The 24,422-nt window shown below is 36.3% G+C and overlaps 1 protein-coding gene across 1 annotated transcript; it reads right to left on the bottom strand.

Moving 5' to 3' along the window:
• Positions 1–17,846: 17,846 nt before the first annotated feature.
• On the bottom strand, positions 17,847–18,323 carry LOC143614356 (uncharacterized). Its single transcript, XM_077090002.1, has one exon. The coding sequence runs from the start codon at positions 18,321–18,323 to the stop codon at positions 17,847–17,849; it is 477 nt and encodes a 158-aa protein (XP_076946117.1).
• Between the last annotated feature and the right edge of the window lie 6,099 nt (positions 18,324–24,422).

Here is a 24,422-nt window from a genome sequence, read left to right as displayed (position 1 = left end):
TTAGAAATCTTGATAGAATGTGTGTTAGTAATGGGATATCTTATAATATTGAATTATCTTATTTATGAATATTTGATTTGTATAGTCTGATGATAGGATATGAAAATCCATATTGATTATGTGATGAAGGATGATGATAAATTCTGAAATATGATGTTTGTTATAGACAAAGTAGGGATGTAACACAAAAGGGTGACATGGTATATGTTCCAATTTGCTAACACTATTCTTAAATCATTATTTAATATATATATATATATAGGTAAAGGATCAAGAGAGAACTACATATTAGGGAGAGAACTAGAGAACTCCAAACTAGAGGGGTGTAATTGTCAATTTGATTCTCCAATACATCTCAAAGGTATGTTCGGCTCCCCAAATCACTGTGCAATTATGAACCCTAATTACCAAGACAATACTTACAAATCCATAAAACTCGATGATTGTAGAACCCTAAATTCCGAGTAAGTTGAAGATTGATTCATTTTCTAACTCCATCTATACACTTATATGAAAAAGACGATGATTTTGTTCAGATACAGAACTTGATCATAAAGTTGTAGGAGTTTAAATCGATGATTGTGAATGTTGAAATTAAGTAATTGAAGGTACGGGTTACATATTGAGAAGAATAATTTGGAAGACAAATTGAAGAAAGCTGAAGTGAAGGTTAGTTTTTGTCTGCTCTGCTCATTATCTCACCAATAGTCTATTTCTTTCAAATTTCTTGCATAAGGAAATTTTTTTGCCTAATTAGTTCTTATCAATTTTAACTAATTAGCTATTATTTTTGATATTTTATAATTCATAGTAGTATATTTGAATGTTGGTGCTAAACATGTAGAATATGAAAAAAAATTAATTTCAATTTTTTTTTGGACATTTATTTATTAATGTTGGAGTTCTATTTATTTAATTATGTGATCTGATATGGTAACCCTCTATTAAAATTAAGAAAGTTGAAGAAATTTGAAGTGAAGGTTAACGTACTGGAATTAAAAATTGATTAATTACAACATACATTAGAGTCAAACGAGAAGTTTGATTATGGTTTTAAGGAGAAAGAGGTAAGGAGGAGCTTTGATGCAAACGCATATTGAATGGTGATTGAAAGTATTATAGATGTGTAATATTTTGTAATACACGTGTGTAATACTGTTGTAATACTAAAAAGAAATTTCTGATTTTTAGGAGAAAGAGGTATATACTAATCTGAGTCGCCAATTTGTTGTTGAAAACTGTAGTATCCATATTAGCTGGGAAATAAAACCGTCATTTTTTATATGCAGTATAGTGTCTGATTAAATGGAGTATTGTGTGCTTTGTGTCTTTAAGTTGTATCATGTTATTGATTTGATAAAATAATTTAGTTGTAACAATATATTAACTTTATAGGCATTTTAAAGCGTGTTGTTCAAGTTACAAGTTAACATGACAAACTTTTATGCGGGTCAGAGTTGAGTTGGGCCCGAAACACATTTTTGCCCACAACTGTGTTTATACTAAGTTTGATGTAGCAATACCACAATGTTAAGCAAGTTTGAAAACTATCTATTGTCTATTTATATTTGTATCTGCTTTCTGTGACTAGAGTTTATTTTTTCTATTACAGGGTGAGGAAATATGTGCCAAGCTACAAACACACATAGACGATCCATGGTACGCTAAAGCGTGTTTTGTGGCTAATTAAAGACTGATAAGTGATGATATTAGGAACTGGATAACATTGTACTTTATATTATGCATAAAAATTGTGTTCATATGTTAACACAAGTGTCACAAACTACTAGTGTGATTAAAAAAAAGTTTAGTTGAATTTGTTTGAGAATGTTTTATTTTTGTTGTATATCTATAAAATTTTCAAATTCAAAGCTGGTTATTGTTATGGTTAAGTATAATATATTACTATTTTTTTTAGTTCTGGGCGGTACTTTAATAAAGACATGATTTCATTTATTTTCTGTTCATATTTTGGGTGATTTCGTTGGTGTTGTTTTAGAAGTTTTGTTTGGAAGCCTACACTCTATTTTTAAGCAGTTCCCAAAACCGCCCACATTACCAATCGCTCTTTTGCAAGAACGTTTGTTTTAGCGGTCTCTGAATCGCCTAAAAGCATGAAAGTCACTGCTTAAATGTAGGTAAAATACAGATTGCACATATGTAATACAAATAAATAAGCCTATATTAGAGGTTACAATTTGAGCATAAACAAGCACCAACAATCAGTTACAAATATACATTTTGTAAAATGTAAGTAAGATATACAATAAACATACGTAATACAAAAAAATAAGCTTGAATTGAAGTTATGGTTTGAATATGATTAAGCACAAGTAAACAATTGAAACGGAGACAAATGAGACTTTTAGTTTTATTAACTTATTAACTCCTTTTTTTCAACACTGTGTTTGCTTTTTTCGTCATACTTTCTTTGATGTCTGATCTTCACCGTCCGGCTACAAATTAAAGCAAAACGTTAGTATTTAATTATACGTAATAAAGTACTAATACATATATGCACTACACTAGCACTGCATATATGTAATGCAATAGTATTGCATATACGTGGTACACTTTTACTATAAATATGTTATACAGTAGTAGTTCATATATGTAATACACTTAAGACAAACATGTAATAGTCTTTTGAAAAAATATACGTAATGAAAGCACTTCATATATGTAGTATACCTAAAGAAATGTAGCATTATCATTGTCATCACAATTTTCACATACACTACACATGTGCAATATTAATAAATACATGTGCTACATCAACATTGATAGGTTTAAACATGTTGCACATATGCAATATAATTAAGCATATACAATTGCATTAACATTACTACTTTCAGCGCTACATATATGCAATATAAGTAGACGATATTGTAAAATACGTATTTTAGGTACTACATAAATGTAATACATCAAAGGTGCATCAACGCTGCTTAAAAATGTAATGCAACATCATTGCATATATGCAATACATCAAAGGTGCATATATGTAACACATCCGCGTTGCATATGCATGTATTACATTAGTAATACATATGTGCAATACTTGGCTAATCATTTAAAATACATGAGCTCATCAATATGTGCATCATTCATAGTTTTCATTTATAATCATTGTACAATTTAATATTTAACAACGCCATACTGTTATTCAATTAAACAAAAAAACAAAAACAGAGCCTACGAAACATGATAGCCTCTGTTTGTACTTGATTGGTGTTTAATACACCTAATAAACATTGAAAACATGAAAAATTGAGTATTAGAATCGTTTACCTGTTAGTTTTCATCGAGTTGTAGCTTGATTTTGCAGTCGATTGAGCAAAGCCTACGAAACATGATAGCCTCTGTTTGTACTCGATTGGTATTTAATACACCAAATCAACATTGAAAATATGAGAAATTGAGTATTAGGATCGTTCACCTGTTAGATTTCATCGAGTTTTACCTTTATTTTGCAGTCGATTAAGCGATTAGATGATCGAACAAGAGAATTTTGAAAACCCTAGGTTATCTCCAAAAAGACAGGGCTGGGTGTGGAAGATAACGAATGATTATAGTATTTTTTTCACTTCCATTTTTACCCTTCCTCATTAAAAAACCCCTTCCCTTTTATTTTTTCCTTTTCTTTTATTTTCACTCATAGGGTTTTAAATGAGTTCTCTAGTTCTCTCATTAGTAGGAGTTTTCTCTAGATCCCACCCCTATATATATATATATAAATATATATATATATATGTTATCTTTTATGTCTTGTGTTTTAGAAGTGTGGCATAGAGAACCAGTATGGTATTTTGGTAACTTTTGATGATCAAAACTCAACATATGCATCTCTTAAGCATCTTTAAGGATGGTTCTTCTTACCTCTAGAGGTCATTATATTTCACATATCATAGTTTATCTATTCATTATGCGGTGTAACTAAAACTTTATTCTGAATCTTTGTTAATTGTTGTGTTTGAATATTGATAAGAGTCACGTCATGTGCTTTTCACCGTAGATGTGCAATAAACATGCTTAATTGAACACACACAAACTTCCTAAACAAATATAGAGCAACCCTCGTGTCCGTGTTGCCCAAGATTAAAGAAAGAATGATCGATCAATGATAATAATATGATAACAATTTGTAAAAGGTATGAAATCTTTATTGATGTTGAGGGTTTATATAGACTTACATGTCTATTGATCTTTATACAAATTACAACTTCAATCCTTCTACGTTACATAAATATTAAAACTAACTAAAACATACTATGACATATTTACATAACTAACCCTAGACTTTAACTTGGAGGGATTAAATCTAACATTCACCACCTCAATCACGAACAAGTAAGTATTCAACACCTAGCAGTTTCCTCATTGTAGTAAACTTTATTCTTGCCAATGCTTTTGTTAAGATGTTCGCTCTTTGAAGTTCTCCACTTATGTGTTCAACAGTGATGTGATTGTCTTCGACACATTCCCTTATGAAATGATAATGGGTGTCAATGTGTTTACTTCTTCCATGAAACACCGGGTTCTTCCTCAGCACGATAGCGGATATGTTGTCGACATATAGAGTAATCTTTTCTTCTTTCCATCCGGTGAGTTCACTTAGTAGTCTTTTTAGCCATAGTGCTTGACATGTTGCAGCCGTTGCAGCCATGAATTCATATTCACATGAAGAGAGTGCCACAGTTTGTTGCTTTTGTGTGCACTAAGTTATGGGAGAATTCCCAAAATAGAACACTATCCCCGTAGTTCCTTTTCCTTCTTCAGTATTAACACCATAACTGCTATCACTGTAACCAGTTATTTTGCATCCTCCATTCCTCTTATAAGTTATACCGAAGTCTTTAGTGCCTTTGATATAACGTAGAACTTGATGAATGGCTTTGAAACGGTGTTCTTTAGGTTCTTGCATAAACCTACTGAGTAAACCAACTGAATATAACAAATCTGGTCAAGTATGAAGTAGATACCTTAAGCATCCAATTAGACTTCTATATTCAGTGGGATCAACCGATTTTCCACCTTCGGTTTTAGTCAAGAGTGTACCAGGGTTCATACGGATTTTGGTTTCATTACTATCCAACATTCCAGCGTTCTTTAGAATCTTTGTAATGTAACCGGCTTGCTTGATAGATATTTCACCCCCTTATTGGGTAACTTCTATACCAAGATAGTAAGCCAATAACCCAAGGTCACTCATCTCAAATTTTTCTTCCATTTGAGATTTGAATGAGTCTATTTCTGTCTTTGAAGATCCAGTTATTATTAGATCATCAACATAGACTCCAACAAGCAAAGTAGAGGTTTTGCTTTTCTTCGTATAGACTGCATGTTCCAACGTACATTTCTTAAAATCAAGTGATTTTAGAGTGAGATCAAGTTTCACATTCCATGCATGTGGCGCTTGTCTAAGTCCATATAATGCTTTGGAAAGTTTGTAGACCTTTCCTGCATCTTGTGTTTTTACAAATCCTTCTGGTTGTGAAACATAGACTTCTTCCTTCAGTTCGCCATGTAGGAATGCGGATTTTACATCAAGGTGATGTACTTACCATCCATTATAAGCTGAAAGAGCTAAAATGAGATGAACCGTCTCTATGCGGACTACAGGAGCAAAGACTTCATCAAAGTCTACACCATGTTGTTGTACATAGCCTTTGGCTACCAAACGAGCCTTATGCTTTATTATTTCCCCGCTCGCATCTCTTTTGGTCTTGAATACCCATTTTAGGCCAATTGCCTTATGATCATTGGGTAATTTGGTCAATTTCCAAGTATTATTCTTGTTTATTGAGTCTATCTCAGCTTGCATAGTCTTAATCCATTTCTTGTCCTTGGCTACCTCCTTGTAATTATAAGGTTCTTCTTCAGCCAGTAAAAGTTCATTAACATCAGTGTTAATCTTTTTGGACCTTTTATACACATCTCCCAAAGGTTTAAAAACTCTCAATGGTGTATGATTGAAAGAATCTAATGAGCTATCAGTAATTGGTCTATATTCAGCAACCTCGGCTGAATTTGGCTCATACACGTATGTTGGAGGTGTGACAAGATTGCTAGGAGATTAGGAGATAATGGTTCTTCATATTCTTGGTCATTATCTTTCGTATATTCATCCTCTCGAGTCACCGGGATTGTTTCATTTTTTTTCTTGAGGAACTTCATTAAAGTTATCCTCAACAATGAATCTACCCATTCAGGTTCCTCACTACCAACTTCATTCATGTACTCTTTCCAATTCCATGAATCCTTTTCCAAGAATTTTACATCTCGACTGATGCAAATTCGTTTAGTATTGGGATCATAAAGTCTATATGCTTTTGATCCTTCCTCAATTCCCAAATATACCATCTTGACACTTCTATCATCTAATTTGGCAAGATGATTTGATGGTACCTTAGAATATGCTACACAACCAAAAACCCTTAAATGTTTTAGGTTTGGTTTTCTACCATTTAATGCTTCAAAAGGTGTAGCGTTCGTTAGTGCTTTAGTTGGGATTCGGTTTAAGACATATATGGTATGCCTTACAGCTTCACCCCAAAAGTTTTGAGGCATTGACACAGCCTTCATTATGCTACGCGTATGTAACATCCAAGTTTTGATTATAATAATAAAATAAATGTCTTTTATTTTATATTGTGTCGTTTATCGGTTTAGTTAACAAACTGTACACGGTTGGGCTTGGACTTTAGAAGATGGAAAATAAGAAATGGAATGGGCCTTAGGTCCATGGGCTTAAGGGAGTATAAATACCCTTAAACCCTAAACCTCTCCATTTTCTATCCATCTCTACACCATAGCCTACACCTTGGAAAGCACACACAAACCCGAACCAAGATCCGAAGGCGAGAACTCGAGCTTGTTGGTGCTAGATCATCGTGAAGAACCAAAACAACACCAAGGACCAGCTCGTGTTCGTTGTTCAGCTCGTTTAAGGTACGTTTATATCTATAAATCATTCATCTAGGTTCGGATTCATTTAGGAGGTCCTAGATCTGTATGAATGTGATGAAAACGAGTCAAACGAACTAATCCGTAGTAAAATCCGTTACAATTTGATAGGCTAATTGTTAGTTTGAAATACCCGTAATATATACACATAAATCGCACCCATTAAATGCGAATGTATGGATGTTTGGGTGGTTAGGGTTTGTAGGCGAGGTGATTACGAGTTGATTGATACCAAACTCGTGTATTTTCGTTGAGATTTGAGGCTGAATTGCTAATCTGGTTCGTGTTGACTATTATTGTTCTTGACAATTTCGACTTTGACCCAAGAGTCAAAGTTTGGATACGAATATAGGCTAATTAGTCAAGGTTGGATAAGACGGAGCCAATTCGTTACCCTAAAATAACGAATCAGGTGATTCGCAATTCGTTGTGATTACAACAGCGAACTAGGTCATTCGCTACTGGTCAATTCGTTATATAAGACAGCAAACCAGACCGCGGATTAGGAGATTCGTTAATGACCAATTCGTTATATTTATATAAGATTCGTTACTCATCATTCGCTATGTTAAGCTAACGAACTAGAATGACGAATCAACTAACGAATCAGGCATGTAAGGTAACGAATCAGTAACGAATTAGTCTTAATTCGTCACGGTGAATGAGATAGCGAATTAGAAAAATAATTAAAATCTTAATGGAAAATGTATTAAGACAGTTAATGGAAATAAAATTTTTTCCAAGCTGACCTGGCAGCTCGACCCCAGCTAAGGGCTCTGCTTCTTGGACTCTACTAGGGACTGCCGCCCCTAGACCCCGCTGCCAGGGGCGCTGCCCCCGGACCCCCGTCCGTTGTAGATTATATAAAGATAGAAATACGATATGAGTAGCAAGAGAAAATTGATACATGTAAATGTTATACAGTTAGCCGTGCACAGCTCAAGACATGATTAACTATAAACGGTGAACGCAACCGCATTCAGGTGAGTTTCTAGCCCCATTTCTTTGTTATATTTTCGGGGCTGTATGCATACTCGATGTGATAGTTAATACACTTACCTTAAATGGTAAGTGTATTCCATGTATGATTTATATGTTAATTATGTATATCTTGAATGTGATCGAAAGCTTGTCGGTACGTGAACGATCTTCGGATATGGCACGTATTGATAAGGGAGGTATGTATATGATAGATGGATGTGTATGATAGATATATGTATGAATGTGTATGAAAGAGTAAAGAATGTTATGTATGTTACGAGTACGTAAAGACAGAATGTACGAAGATGAAGAAGTAAGGGATCAGACCCTAATCATATATGAGATAGAGAAGAAAGGGATCCGATAGAGAAATAAAGAGGGATCAGACCCGAATAATATCTGAGATGGACAAGAAAGGGATCACACCCTAATAATATCTAAGATAGGCAAAGTAAGAGGGATCAGACCTTAATAATATCTAAGATAGAAAAGGAAGGGATCAGACCCTAATAATATCTGAGATCAGTAAATATATAGTATGAAAGTAATAAAGTATGTATGTATGTATGTATGTATGAAGTTATGTGATGAAAGTAAAATAGTAACGTAATTATTATGTGTCTTTGGATGTATAATAGAAGGTAAGTGTTTGTATTGTATGTTATGTGATTAACTAGAACTCACTCAGCGTAGCTGACTTTTAGTATGCACGCAGGTGAGTAGAATGAGGCAGCTGGCTTGAGTGGGGACACATGGTGGTAGAATAAAGAAGCTGGCATCTGAATATCTATTTGTTCTGTTTTGAACTAAAAGACATGTTTAAGTTATGTTTTAAAGACAAGATGATGAATGTTTGTAATGACTGTTGATGTTTTATATTATTCCGGGAATGTTTTAATTAACTCTGATATTTAGAAGTGTGTTTATGAGTAAATCCAACACCAAATGTAGGGCACCGGTAACGGGGCCTTACAAGTTGGTATCAGAGAAAAGTTCGAGAGATTTAAGCATCCTACATGCTTAGACTCGAACAGAGAATGGGATTTAAGTAAGAAAAGAAAGAAGATGCCAATTCAAGATAGCCATGTGTCACTCAAGCAACCTCAGTAAAGGTAAAGTGTATGGTTAAATATGTATGTTAATGTTATTTTAATTGCTAAAGAAAGGATATGTGAATGTTAGGGGTAAGAATAATTGCTTGTTCGATTGATTAACTGTTTAGAGTAGAACCAGCATAAATAGACTCATAAGAGGAAGTGTATAGGTCACGAAAAGTAACGTGATCAGCTAATCACAGCTGGCCACTGTTATTACATGTTAGCCTTACTATCCTTGTACTAAATAGTTCCTTGAGTGATGACGTTTGTGTTTTTCCTTCCAGAGTACGATGGCTGGATCTTGGGCAGTTGTTGGAGAAGGAGGCCGCACTAGACGTCGTGGCAGGCCTCGTCGTGTCCAACGAACTTCGGTAGAAACAGCTTCCAACACCAGAGCTGTAGGAAGCGCAGCTGGAAGAAACCCTGAGGACAACGAAGGAGTCCAACTCGATCCCTTAATCCAAGCAGCTATTGTACAAGCTGTAGCCAATGCAGTGAAGAACTTGAACCCAGAGGGGTCTGCTGAAGGCCGTGAAATAACAGCTGAAGGAGCGGGAGGAGGTGGTAGGAAAGATGATGAAGGAGAAATGGAGGCTTCGAGTGTGGTAAGGTCTGTTAAAGTTGATGAGAGGAAGAGGGGCCGAGGTGGCTGCAACTATAAGTCCTTTAAGGGTTGTGACCCGCTGAAGCTAACTGGTTTGGGAGACGCAATCGCTACCCTTCAATGGATAACCGCCATGGATAAATTTATCCGCATTAGCGAGTGTCGTCCCGATCAAGCTGTCGGTTATGCCACCCAATCGTTTGAAGATGAGGCAATGTATTGGTGGGAAAGTGTGGAGCAGAGGACGACGCGGGACGAGATTAAATCCATGAAGTGGGAGGATCTGAAGGAGTTAGTAATGAAGAGGTTCTGTGCTGACGCCGAGGTTGAGAGGGCGGAGATGAAGTTTCTGAACCTGAAAGCCGGAACGATGACACATCGTGAGTATACCACCGAGTTCAACCGAATTTCTAGGTTGGTACCCGATATGGTTAACACTGAGGCTAAGAGGATCAAGTGTTATGTGAGGGGATTGCCACAGAAATTCCGCACGCTAGTCAGGACAAGTAAACCTGCTACCTTTGACTCTGTTGTCAAGCTCGCAAAGATGGTTTATGCAGACCTGGCTGCGGATGATATTGTGGTGGAAGAAAAGAAGAAATATAAGAAGTGGGTCAATGTCAAACGACCCGGTACTCAGTTGTGGAACTCCAAGGAAAAGAAGCAGAAGGTGTGGGAGAAGAGGTCGTGTAAGACCTGCGGAAAGATGCACGGTGGTGAGTGCAAGTGGGGTAAAGGATCTGATGTTTGTCATAAGTGTGGTAAGGCTCACGGAGGAGAGTGCAGGCTTGGGTCGAATATGTGTTATAAGTGTGGGAAGGTGGGACATTATGTTCCCGATTGTACTGCAAAGCCCGCATGCTACAAGTGCGGTAAGCCGGGCCATTTTGCCAAGGAATGCACCGGTGGTGGAGCTGGAGGGAGTGGAAAGAATGATGCGGATCAGACTAGGCCGAGGACCAGAGCCTACATGTTAACCCAGGAACAAGCCAACCAGATTCCAAATGTTGTCACAGGTACGTTTTTTTGTAAACGGTATTTCCGCTTCAGTATTATTCGATTCAGGTGCGAACAAAAGTTTCGTAGCCATGTCATTTATTAAATTAGCTAAAATGAAATGTTGCCGAGTGCCTGAAACTTTTGTAGTATAAACCGCTAGTGAAACCTCGGTTAAAATAATGAGAATGGTTAAGAACTGTAAGATAGAGTTAGAGGGACATGAGTTCCCTGTTACTTTGTATGGTATGACCTTAGGAGGGTTCGATGTGGTTTTGGGAATGGATTGGTTGTCTGAGTACGAAGCTCAGATAGTGTGTAAGAGTAGGATAATAAGGTTAAAGTCCTTGGATGGTAGTGCGGTGACGGTTTATGGTGATAAGGAATGTTCTGGGCTTAATGTCATTTCGATGATAAAAGCCAAGGGTTTATTAAGGCGAGGGTGCGGTGCCTACTTGGCGTATGTTGTCAACGCTACGGCCGAGACAAAAGAAATGAAAGATGTTCCTATTGTGCGCGACTACCCAGAAGTATTCCCAGAGGATCTTCCGGGGTTGCCACCGGAGCGAGAGATAGAATTTCAGATAGATTTAGTACCAGGAGCCCAGCCCGTCGCAAAGGCTCCTTACCATCTAACACCATCCGAGATGAAAGAACTGATGTCTCAACTGCAAGAACTCCTCGACAAGGGTTTTATAAGACCAAGTGTTTCCCCGTGGGGAGCACCAGTGTTATTCGTGAAGAAGAAGGATGGAAGCATGAGAATGTGCATAGACTATCGCGAGTTGAATAAGCTTACGGTAAAGAATAGATATCCTTTGCCAAGGATTGATGATCTGTTCGACCAACTGCAAGGTTCAAGTTAGTTCTCACGAATAGATTATAGATCAGGCTATCATCAATTGAAGGTGAAGGAAGCAGACATCCCTAAGATAGCGTTCCGAACGCGGTATGGACACTACGAGTTCCTCGTGATGTCATTCGGTCTGACGAATGCCCCCGCAGCATTTATGGACATGATGAATAGGGTGTGTCGGCCAATGTTGGATAAATCAGTCATCATTTTCATCGACATTATATTTATTTATTCAAAGAGCGAGTCTGATCATGCCGATCATCTGAGGGAAGTATTGGAAGTTCTGAAGGAAGAGAAGTTGTATGCTAAGTTTTCGAAATGCGCGTTCTGGTTGCGAGAGTGAAATTTCTAGGTCACGTGATTAATCATGAAGGGATTACCGTTGACCCAGCTAAGATTGATGCGATAAAAAATTGGAAGACTCCGCAGAATCCGACTGATATACGAAGCTTCCTAGGGTTAGCTGGCTACTATAGGAGATTCATCGAAGGTTTCTCCAAGATAGCCGCACTGTTGACCGGTATGACCTGAAAGTAGATAGTATTCAGTTGGGGTAAGTTTCAAGAAGAGGCTTTTCAGGAGTTAAAGAAGAGACTCACGCAAGCTCCAATCCTTTCTTTACCCGATGGTGACGAGGATTTGGTTGTTTGTATGGATGCTTCGCATCGTGGGGTAGGTTGCATGTTGATGCAACGAGGAAAGTTGATAGCTTACGCATCTAGACAGTTGAAAGTTCATGGGAGTACTTATCCGATGCATGATTTAGAGCTAGCAGCAGTAGTGCATGCCTTAAAGATATGAAGGCATTACCTGTATGGTACTAAGTGTACAAATTATACGGATCATAAAAGTTTAAAGTACTTTTTCGAGCAGAAGGAGCTGAACATGAGACAGAGGAGGTGGTTAGAATTGATAAAGGATTACGACTGTGACATTAAATACTATCCTGGTAAAGCTAATGTAGTCGCCGACGCGCTAAGTCGTAAGAATGAGGAAGTCATTGCAACAGTGAAGTCATACCAGTTGATTATAAAATAAAGTTTGTTCGATGAAATCATCAAAGTACAGTCTGAAGTTTTGGTAGATGAAGAGCTAGTGAAGAAAGAAAGGATTTTCGGTCAGAAAGACGAGTTTATGGAAAACACTCATCATGTAAGACTAGGTTTGACCGTATGTTGATCCCACGCCATGGAGATCTCAGCGGTCGAATCTTAGATGAAGCTCACAAGTCAAGGTATTCGATTCATCCAGGAGCTACGAAGATGTACCAAGATTTGAAAAGAGATTACTGGTAGCCAGGCATGAAGAATGATATAGTAGATTATGTCCGTAAGTGCCTAACTTACTTGCAAGTGAAGGCAGAGCACCAGAAACCTTATGAAAAGATGCAGCCTCTAGAGATACCTGAATGGAAATGGGAACACATCACCATGGATTTCATAACTAAGCTACCTCATACAGCTAAGCATCATGATACCATCTGGGTGATAGTGGACCTTTTGACCAAGAGTGCTCATTTTCTGCCCATACGAGAGGCCATCTCGTCATAAACATTAGCAAATTTGTTTATAAAAGAGGTTGTGTCTAAGCATGGAGTACCGTTATCGATCGTGTCCGATAGAGATACTCGTTTTACTTCGAGATTTTGGAGGAAGTTCCATGAAGCTATGGGAACGAGATTGAATATCAGTACGGCGTATCATCCTCAAACCGATGGACAGTCTGAAAGGACGATCCAAACCCTTGAGGATATGCTACGTGCTTGTGTTTTAGATTTTGGTGGAAGTTGGGATGACCATCTGCATCTAGCAGAGTTCTCCTATAACAGCAACTACCATTCAAGTATCGGTATGCCACCGTTCGAGATGCTTTACGGTAGACGAAGTAGAACCCCGGTATGTTGGGGAGAGATTGGACAGAAAGAGATGGGAAGTTTAGAAGTGGTTCAAGAAACATCTTCAAAGTTCGATCAGATTAAAGCAAGAATGAAAGCTGCTCAAGACAGACAAAAGTCTTATGCTGATAAGCGGCGACGACCGATTGAGTTCAACGTTGGTGACAGTGTGATGCTTAAGGTTTCTCCTTGGAAAGGAATCATCCGTTTTAGAAACAGGGGGAAATTGAGTCCGAGGTACATTGGACCGTTTAAAATTATAGATCGTGTAGGTGAAGTAGCTTATAAGCTGGAATTGCCAGAAGAGTTAGAAGGAATTCATTCAACCTTCCGTGTTTCTCATCTGAAAAAATGTCTAGCTGATGACACGTCTCACGTGCCATTAATGGACATTGAGGTTGATGAACAATTGAATTACATCGAGCAACCAATTGAGATAGTTGACCGCAAGGAAAAGCAACTCCGTCACAAGGTTATACCTTTAGTGAAAGTGATATGGAAGCATCGCAAGGGTTCAGATGCTACTTGGGAAGCTGAGGATGAGATGCACAAGTTTACCCGAATTTGTTTATGTAATACTTAGGTTTCGGGGACGAAACCTCTTTAAGGGGGGAAGACTTGTAACGTCCTACTTTTGATTATAATAATAAAATAAATGTCTTTTATTTTATATTGTGTCGTTTATCGGTTTAGTTAACAAACTGTAGACGGTTGGGCTTGGACTTTAGAAGATGGAAAATAAGAAATGGAATGGGTCTTAGGTCCATGGGCTTAAGGGAGTATAAATACCTTTAAACCCTAAACCTCTCCATTTTCTATAAATCTCTACACCATAGCCTACACCTTGGAAAACACACACAAACCCGAAACAAGATCCGAAGGCAAGAACCCGAGCTTGTTGGTGCTAGGTCGTCGTGAAGAACCAAAACAACACCAAGGACCAGATCGTGTTCGTAGTTCGCGTCGTTTAAGGTACATTTATATCTATATATCATTCATATAGGCTCGGATTCATTTAGGAGGTCCTAGTTCTGTATGAATGTGATGAAAACGAGTCCAACGAACTAATCCGTAGTAAAATCTGTTACAGTTTGATAGGCTAATTGTTAGTTTGAAATACCCGTAATATATACACATAAATCGCACACATTAAACGCGAATGTATGGATGTTTGGGTGGTTAGGGTTTGTAGGCGAGGTGATTACGAGTTGATTGATACCAAACTCGTGTGTTTTCGTTGAGATTTGTGGCTGAATTGCTAATCTGGTTCGTGTTGACTGTTATTGTTCTTGACAATTTTGACTTTGGCCCAAGAGTCAAAGTCTGGATAAGAATATAGGCTAATTCGTCAAGGTTGGATAAGACAGAGCCAATTCGTTACGCTAAAATAACGAATCAGGTGATTCGCAATTCGTTGTGATTACAACAGCGAACTAGGTCATTCCCTACTGGTCAATTCATTACATAAGACAGCAAACCAGACCGCAGATCAGGAGATTTGTTAATGACCAATTCGTTATATTTATATAACGAATCAGTTGATTCGTTACTCATCATTCGCTATGTTTATCTAACGAACTAGAATGATGAATCAACTAACGAATCAGGCATGTAAGGTGACGAATCAGTAACGAATAAGTCTTAATTCGTCACGGAGAATGAGATAGCGAATTAGAAAAATAATTAAAATCCTAATGGAAAATGTATTAAGACAGTTAATGGAAATAAAATTTTTTCCAAGCTGACCTGGCAGCTCGACCCCAGCTAAGGGCTCTGCTTCTTGGACCCTACTAGGGACTGCCACCCCTAGACCCCGCTGCCAGGGGCGCTGCCTCCGGACCCCCGTCCGTTGTGGATTATATAAAGATAGAAATACGATATGAGTAGCAAGAGAAAATTGATACATGTAAATGTTATACAGTTAGCCGTGCACAGCTCAAGACAGGATTAACTATAAACGGTGAACGCAACCGCATTCAGGTGAGTTTCTAGCCCCATTTCTTTGTTATATTTTCGGGGCTGTGTGCATACTCGATGTGATAGTTAATACACTTACCTTAAATGGTAAGTGTACGCCATATATGATTTATATGTTAATTATGTATATCTTGAATGTGATCGAAAGCTTGTCTGTACGTGAACCATCTTCGGATATTGCACGTATTGACAAGGTAGGTATGTATATGATAGATGGATGTGTATGATAGATATATGTATGAAAGAGTAAAGAATGTTATGTATGTTACGAGTACGTAAAGACAGAATGTACGACGGTGAAGAAGTAAATGATCAGACCCTAATCATATCTGAGATAGAGAAGAAAGGGATCAGACCATAATAATATCTTAGATAGACAAGTAAAGAGGGATCAAACCCTAATAATATCTGAGATAGACAAGAAAGGGATCAGACCCTAATAATATCTGAGATAGACATAGGAAAATGGATCAGACCCTAATAATATCTGAGATAGAAAAGGAAGGGATCAGACTCTAGTAATATCTGAGATAGAATGGACAGTAAATATATAGTATGAAAGTAATAAAGTATGTATGTATGTATGTATGAAGTTATGTGATGAAAGTAAAATAGTAACGTAATTATTATGTGTCTTTGGATGCATAAAAGAAGGTAAGTGTTCGTATTGTATGTTATGTGATTAACTAGAACTCACTCAGCGTAGCTAACTTTTAGAATGCACGCAGGTGAGTAGAATGAGGCAGCTGGCTTGAGCGGGGACACATGGCGGTAGAATAAAGAAGCTGGCATCTGAAGATCTATTTGTTATGGTTTGAACTAAAAGACATGTTTAAGTTATGTTTTAAAGACAAGATGATGAATGTTTGTAATGATTGTTGATGTTTTATATTATTCCGCGAATGTTTTAATTAACTCTGATATTTAGAACTGTGTTTATGAGTAAATCCAACACCAAATGTAGGGCACCGGTAACGGGGCCTTACAGCATAGTAGATAACATAGTTCTGTTTCTACGTTCCACCACACCATTTTGTTGTGGTGAATAGGGTGCTGTAAGTTGCCTGGCTATACCATTATCTTTACAGAACTGATGGAATTCACTCGATGTGAACTCTCCTCCTCTATCAGTTCTTAACATTTTTAATTTTGTTCCAACCTCGTTTTCCACCATCCTTTTAAATTCTCTAAAAACTTCAAAAGCTTGATCTTTAGAAGTTAAGAAATATACCCACATGTAACGAGTACAATCGTTTACAAGTAAGAAAATATATTTCTTTCCAGAATAAGTAGGTGGTGATATAGGACCACAAAGGTCTCCATAAACCAAGTCTAATGGTTTAATTGATTTAAACTTGGTTAGGTTCGGGAATGGGGCTCTAATGTGCTTTCCCAAGAGACATGCGTCACAGACTTGACTTGCATGATTAATACGAGGAATCCCTTGAACCAAATTTTTATGAGTCATTGACTTTATTGCGTCAAAGTTCAGATAACCCAACCGAGCATGCCACAGCCACGCCTCGTCATCTAATTTGGACAATAAACAAACGGGTTCACCAATTTTTAGATTTATATTGTAAAGTCTATTCCTTGAGCGTGTGACTTTCATAAGCAATGTTGATTATGATCATATAGGAATAGAGAGTCACGTTCCAATAGAACTTTACAGCCGTTTTCTGTTAATTGTCCAAGGCTCAGAATATTACTTTTCAAACTTGGAATGTAGTAACCATGAGATATAATTCTCTGTTCCTTATTTTTACATTCCAACAGAATTGAGCCTCGCCCTTTAATATCTACAAACGAACCATCACCAAAACGAACTCGTCCGGAGATATTTTCGTCTAGTTCTTTCAAATGATTTCTATTACCAGTCACATGGTTACTTGCACCATTGTCTAAGTACCATAGACTCTCATTGATAGATGTATATAGATTAGGCTTAATTTCCTTTTCGTTTAGGAAAATTTCTTGATGGATCTCATGTTCACTAAGAACTGCCATCAAAAATGTGGGTTCTTCGTCCTCTTCCACTAAGTTAGATTGATCATGTGTTTGATCCCTTTGAGGACACGTGTTGGCATAATGCCCACCCTGCTTGCATTTATAGCACTTAACCTAACTCAAATCTCTTTGAGTTTTCTTAGGTTTATTGTAATGGGAATGTTGAGATGATTTTTCATCCTTATCAACATGTTTTCCCTTGCCATCACGCCAATTCTTTCGTGATGTATTGAACCTCTTTGGTCCATGATTTCCAAAATTTTTCCCATGACCCTTATTCTTGTCATGGTGTGTGAACAAGAGTTTGTCCTGAGTGTTGGTCACAACTCCTCTTTTGGATTTAATCCTTTCCTCATAGGTTAAGCCTCCCGATAATATCGTCCACGGTTACTTGCTTTAGATCAGTAAATTGCTCAATCGAAGAAATTATATGCAAAAGCCTATCGGGCATTGAGGTTAAGATTTTTCTTACAAGCGTGGTTGATCAATCTTTTCACCACAACTAGTTGCTTTGCTAACAACATTTGTTAGTCTCAATGTGAAAGAATCAATAGTCTCATCATCTTTCATTTGTAATTTATCAAATTCATACTTAATGCTTTGCAACCGTGCTTCTTGCACTTGTGTTGCACCAATATGTCTGGTTTTTAATGAATCCCACACCTCTCTTGCAGTTTTACAGTCTGCAACTTGTAGGAGTAAATCTTCGGGTAACGTTTGAAACAAGTAGGCAATAGTATATTTGTCTTTCTTGACATCTACTATTGTTTCTTCATCGGGTTCTATAATCTCCCAGAGGCCATTTGCATCCAGCATGGTCTTCATTCGAATTGCCCATGTTGTATAGTTAGTTGATTTTAACATTGGGCATTGGAAATTCGAAAAAGATGATCCCGGTTCTTTATGCATTACAATAGCATTATTATCCTTTGGACTTTCCGGCATGGTTTCCTTTAAAGATTATAATACTTATTATACACAAAGTATAAACAAGGTTTTGGATAATTAAGTTTAACCTCTTAAACTTATAAGAACCGTCTTCAAAAGTTTACAGCAAAACTCGGTTCTAAAAATAAATAACGAATCCTTATTCGTATATGATTAAACCACTACAGTAACAGATTCCAACGATCTGATTTCGGGTTTAATGTATCAAAATGATTTAGTTTTATAATTAAAACCAACTTTAGCAGATTCCTACGATCTGACTTGGTTAATATCAAAGTACTATTTGAATACTTTAAGGGTAATTTAATACAAGGACAATCTGTAACAAACCACAACAAATGCGTTTGTGGTTTTCTTTGTTCCAGAAATACAAATTGTGTGTGGGTTCTTTTCTGTTTGATGGAGTGAAAAGAAACAAACAAATGCACACCACAAAATATGTGATGTTATATGGTTCCCTTTATGCTAATTTATATATTTACAATATTGGGAGATCTGTGCATCAAAAATAGTAAAGTCTGCATCTGTCGATGTACAATAATATAATTGGACCGCCATTCTCCACATTCTCATGTTTACTGTATTCCGATGGTCACGCCACCTCTGCTCTGTACCCAAGGTTTTTCATCTCCACTCTTTCTCTTTATCTGCATCGATTTCGTGCGGTAATTCACTTCATGCCTGCGATATTGGTCCGTTCATGTCGACTAGGTTTCAATTTGCTACCGCTTCAGATTTTCACAAGGTTAGCAATTCTTTCTCCAAAATGTAAAATCCGAATCAATTTCAACCTAATATCTTAATGTGAGCTTATCTTGCCCTTATTGTGTTCGTTAGATGAGTAGTTTGTAAACCCAATTTCTGTGATTATTTTCTTTAATCTTTTTCATTATTCTATGAACTTTTTAGTTGCCTTTTTTTATCTTTGATAGGTCCTGTAATTAGTTGCATTAACATAAACTTGATTGAATTGATTAGTGAGGTTATTTATACCACATTACAGTTGATATAAAATATATACAACTTAGTAGGTGAGATGTAGCCTAATTTAATCTTAAAAAGAGACATAATTTACGTGTTAAATGCATAAACCAACTTACTGGGAGAAAATCTTTGGTTCAAATCTTTACATAGTCATTCTATTCATGTACAACCTATATACACATTATCTATGCTTAAACAAACATAATTGTTCGATTTGCGTCCAATCACATTGATGACACTGTTGTGGCTAATTTAGCGGTGTTGTTTCAGCTTCACAGATGATAAAGAAGGATGTCGCTGTTATAGTGATCTGAGTTTCAGGCCATATGTTGGCATGTTTATGTAAACTATTTTCATGGTTGTGTGTTTCTATCTCGCTGATCTTGGTTTAATTTGTTTGTTTCATTTAAATCCCTATTTGGTTGTGCTCACAAGTTGTTCGATGAAATGCCTATGCTGTTGTGTTATTTATTTATTTTATTTTTTTGCACCAAGCCACTTATTTTGTTTTCAGAAATACCGCGTATGAAATTTGCGACAAAGTGTTCGGTGAAATGCTTGCAGCGTTGCTTTGCTTTATATATTGAACATACATGTCAGTAGCTTGATTAGATGCTTTACATAGTTATCTTCCAGCAAGGAGCTTTTACTAATTTAGTTTTTTATTTGGTGATTCATTGAAGCTTGAGGTTTATATAAGTTTAAAATAAGATGCGTGTGCTCAAACACTTCCGGCAACAGATTTGTTGTTAATATACATGCTCCCAACAAAAAATGCATTTTCTTTTCTTTGCGTGGTATGCGTTAAATTGTTTTGTAACTTGATATTAGGGATTAGCGGGTACCAGTGCCGAAAATATCCATCTCAAAAGTTGGTACCAGTATCCGTGTTGTTCATCCTTACTTGATATCGTTCGTTTGTTAGCCGGCGATATGAGTGGTGTGATGTTTTGTTGACATTTAATGTATGACACAAATTAGTACTTATGTATGTTGGCATGTGTTAAATGCATTTGTACAAGTCAATGTTTTGAGAGTTTTGTTACCTACACGCTACAAACATTCATAGGCTTTTTAGCTTGATTATGATGGAAATTGGGACATGTGGAATGGCGTGTTTCTTTATTAGTGTTTTTTTACACATTTATTTGGTTTATGTCACGAAGTTAATAATTTTTTGCAGCATGTAGTTGGTGATAGGTGCTAACAAGTTAGTTCCCATCAACAAGATTTCAAAGACATCCAACAACACTCATCAATCAAGTTCGTCATCCGCACCAATAGGGCTGCCACCACCAACATCATACCCAAGTCGAAAAGGCCTATTCAAGAAATACCAGGTACTGACTAAACTTTGATACATTTAAGCATGCCATTGTACAAACCAATAACATAAACAAATTATTCATCTAAAAACATACAACGCCCAATTCAAAAGTTATATGAAGCCCGCTTTCGTCAAAACTCATATGAAAAACACTACAAATATGTCCCTTACCTGCAGCCTCATTCATATACCCCTAACCCCAACCTGCTAAACCTTTTCAGATAGTCACTCATACTGACAGTTAGCTACTTAAAAGACAGCATAAAAAAACTATCATGGCCAACTCAAATATGATATCAAGACAAAACAGGTCAAAACATATATAAATAAAAGTTTGTGCCAAATAAGTCCCTTACCTAAAACATGAATGACAAACCCTTAGTGTCACATTTAACACATGGCGACACAAGCAACAAAGGCGGCGATTTTGGCTAGACAAGGCCATATTTTTGTAAAAAAAACTTAAATATAAACATGTAGTTTTATGTATGTAAACCCAAAATTACCCGAACAAACCATAAATGAGAACTTGGGTGTTAGCATCTATCCTTTTGAACTTATGTAGCACCTATCATCAAATGCAACTTATGTCAGCAACAATAATGTGGACAAAAAGTAACAAGTTTGCACCTAAACACTCGGTTGGCAGCCTAGCTACGCCGCAACGCGGCGTGTGAGCTAACTAGTTATTCACAACAAAACAGGAACCAAAAAATTTTGTTTTCAACAAATTATTAAAACAATCCACTTGGTGTTTTATTGATAATAAACAAATTATCTTGTACCAAAAACCAAGTCTGGCGGTTTTAAGAGATCTCGACTACCAATAATAATCAACAAACGTTGATTTTGTTATAAAAAAACGAATTCAATTGACTGTAATTTTCAGAAAACGAAAATAACAATTCGATCAAATTGAATTAATCAACAAATAAGAATCACAACGATTCTGGTTACGGGCCGGCTTCAATCGTTAAAATTTTCTAAACAATTCAGAAAAGATCACAGATGTAAATCACGATTTGAATGAATTTGATTTTGATTCTTCTGTTGACGTCTCAAACAATTCCACAAACAATTTCTAGAACCCAAATCGAATCAAAGAAAAAACTGTCGGCAATTGATTTCAATTGAGAGCAATTAACCTGGCTCTGATGCCAATTGTTGCCCAAGATTAAAGAAAGAATGACCGATCAATGATAATAATATGATAACAATTTGCAAAAGGTACGAACTCTTTATTGATGTTGAAGGTTTATATAGACGTACATGTCTATTGATCTTTATATGAATTACAACTTTAATCCTTCTACAATACATAAATATTAAAACTAACTAAAACATACTATGGCATATTTACATAACTAACCCTAGACTTTAACTTGGAGAGATTAAATCTAACAGTCCAATCCGTTTGGGTGTTAACAAACTTCTGGTCCTGCACACAATATATATGTACATGTAAAAGTCTCATTTACAAAGAGAACATTCCCCAAATTTAGATTGATATTGATCATTATACTATCTCACACTTGTAAGATAAGGTTCTAAGGGGAATTCAGTTGTGAAGTGTAAGCACTAACTTTCACTTCTTATTTTTTCAATTCTGAAAGCCAGTTTGATCATTTTCATGTCAAGGGTATTTTGGTCATTAGATATTACGGTAATATTATTAAAAATCATGGCATACAACTAAATGATATGGTCAATCAAATTCTGTAGGCTTTTGAGCTTTTGCATACTGAAAGCGTGTTGGGCACTTTTTGGTCATTTGACCGTGTTTGACTTTTACATAGTCAATCAAATTAGTAAGGTGTGTTTTGAACCTTTGGGACAATTATGAGAATGGTATGATAATCATTGAAAAACATTACGAGTGGGTAATCTATATCTATACATGATCTTCGCAATCTATTCATCGATAAGACCCTAATAGAAAACTTGCCGCTGCAACAAGAAAGTGTTTATACGAGCACATAAAAAAATAACTTTGTGAATTGTTTTCCCTGCCGCATTGCGCGGGTTCTCTATTAGTGTATATATATATATATATAGGGGATGGATCTTGCGAGAAGTACGAGAAGTGAAGGTATAACCTCATTAATCCCTAATTTCACTTCCTTTCATATAATGTTGCATACATATGTAGGTTGGTTGTATTTATGCCTTAATTACACATTCAAACCTACCTACAAACATATAAATATACCGATCCACATTCAAACCTATGTACCTACACACATTCAAACATACATACACATATACAAACATACGTACCTACACACATACATATGCACCTACACATATGAAAGGGAGTGAAATTAGGGATTAATGGAGTTACACATTCACTTCTCGCACTTCTCGTTCTAATAAACTTCTGAAATGATCAAATACCTATATATATATGTATGTATATACACACAATGATAATGGATTTTGATGTCTAAAATATTCAAATAAAGCATTCATGGCCATGGCCCCATTAAACATTTTAAAGTCTAAATAAGTACCTTTTAACTAGGCCTCAAATACATTGTAAAAAACCTATTTAGTGAAAATCAATTAGGACACCTATCACCCTGCAAGCTTTTCATTCTCATCTTTATCTTCCAAATAACACCATTAAGACCACCTTTCAGTGGCGGATTGACTTTATATTTGGTGGGGGGGGGGTATGGTGGTATTAGCCCCCACTCAACTCTTGAGTTTATGTGCATATTTCATAAGTTTATTTGTATATTTCTTGTAAAATTAGATTTAATATTAAAGATATCCCCTTGAGTTTTATTCATTAGCCACAAAAGTCCCATACTTTTTCCTTCTAAAAGCTAATTTAAAACCCTGTTTTATCAAAAAGTCCTTCAAAGTCCACCAATAAATGCTTATGTGCCCAATTCCATTTTTGCACCAGTGGCATGCCAATCTAAATTCCTTATTGTCTTGGTTTAAAAGTCTCACACCCCAAAAATCTCATAATAATAATTTATCGGAAGTCTTTACAACTAAACAAATTTTCGGGCGGTGACAGTTGTTGTAACCGATAGCCAATCATAATAACACAATGTTTAATATATAATATAAAACATATTATTTAAATATCAGAGTTTACATAGTTTTTATTATAAAAACTACGTTACGGTCCCATACATTTCTTTTATTCAAAGACCTACGCCTCGCTCCATGCCTCCTCACGAAATCTTCATTTACCTGTAAAATATTTTTAAATAATATTTGAGTCAACACGAATGCTGGTGAGTTATTTCCGAGAAACTTATTATATAAATATAGACAATTTATATATAAACAACACATGAATATAATAGTGTACGGCTATTATACTCCCAACGGTACCGATCTGTACACGGTACAACATAATAACGAAACCCGTATTTTACCTTTAAGCACAAAAGGCGTTAGTTGTAAACTAGCTAAGAGTACAACGCGTGTATGACTACCAATTTGATAACTCGAAACGAACCATACTCTAAATATTCCCACTTTTAACCCAACGCGAATGGAAGTGAGGGGCGTCACCCCGATAGATCTACCAACATTTACGTGCCCTTAATTTGGTTAACAGTTATTTAACCATATTGATTCATCCCACAATAACGACAATTTGTAAAGTATAATGCGCTTTCAAAACATATATATAAATACGAGTATAGATATACAATATGCTTTTCGGAGGAAGAACTCATTTTTTATTTTGATAAGCGCCCAAATGCTTGTGTCCTATATTAGTACACGTTCGTTAATTTTAAGTTCAGGTTTGACCAAAATTG

This window comes from Bidens hawaiensis, unplaced genomic scaffold (genome assembly GCF_021521415.1).
Source record: "Bidens hawaiensis isolate Kalapana, Puna unplaced genomic scaffold, B.hawaiensis_p1.1 tig00000001_1, whole genome shotgun sequence".
Classification (NCBI taxonomy): domain Eukaryota; kingdom Viridiplantae; phylum Streptophyta; class Magnoliopsida; order Asterales; family Asteraceae; genus Bidens; species Bidens hawaiensis.
This window is presented reverse-complemented; position numbering and strand designations above follow the sequence as displayed.

What these genes read in the sequence shown, in the direction of transcription:
- LOC143614356 (XM_077090002.1), bottom strand. Translation starts at nt 18,323, where the DNA reads ATGCCGGAAAGTCCAAAGGATAATAATGCTATTGTAATGCATAAAGAA.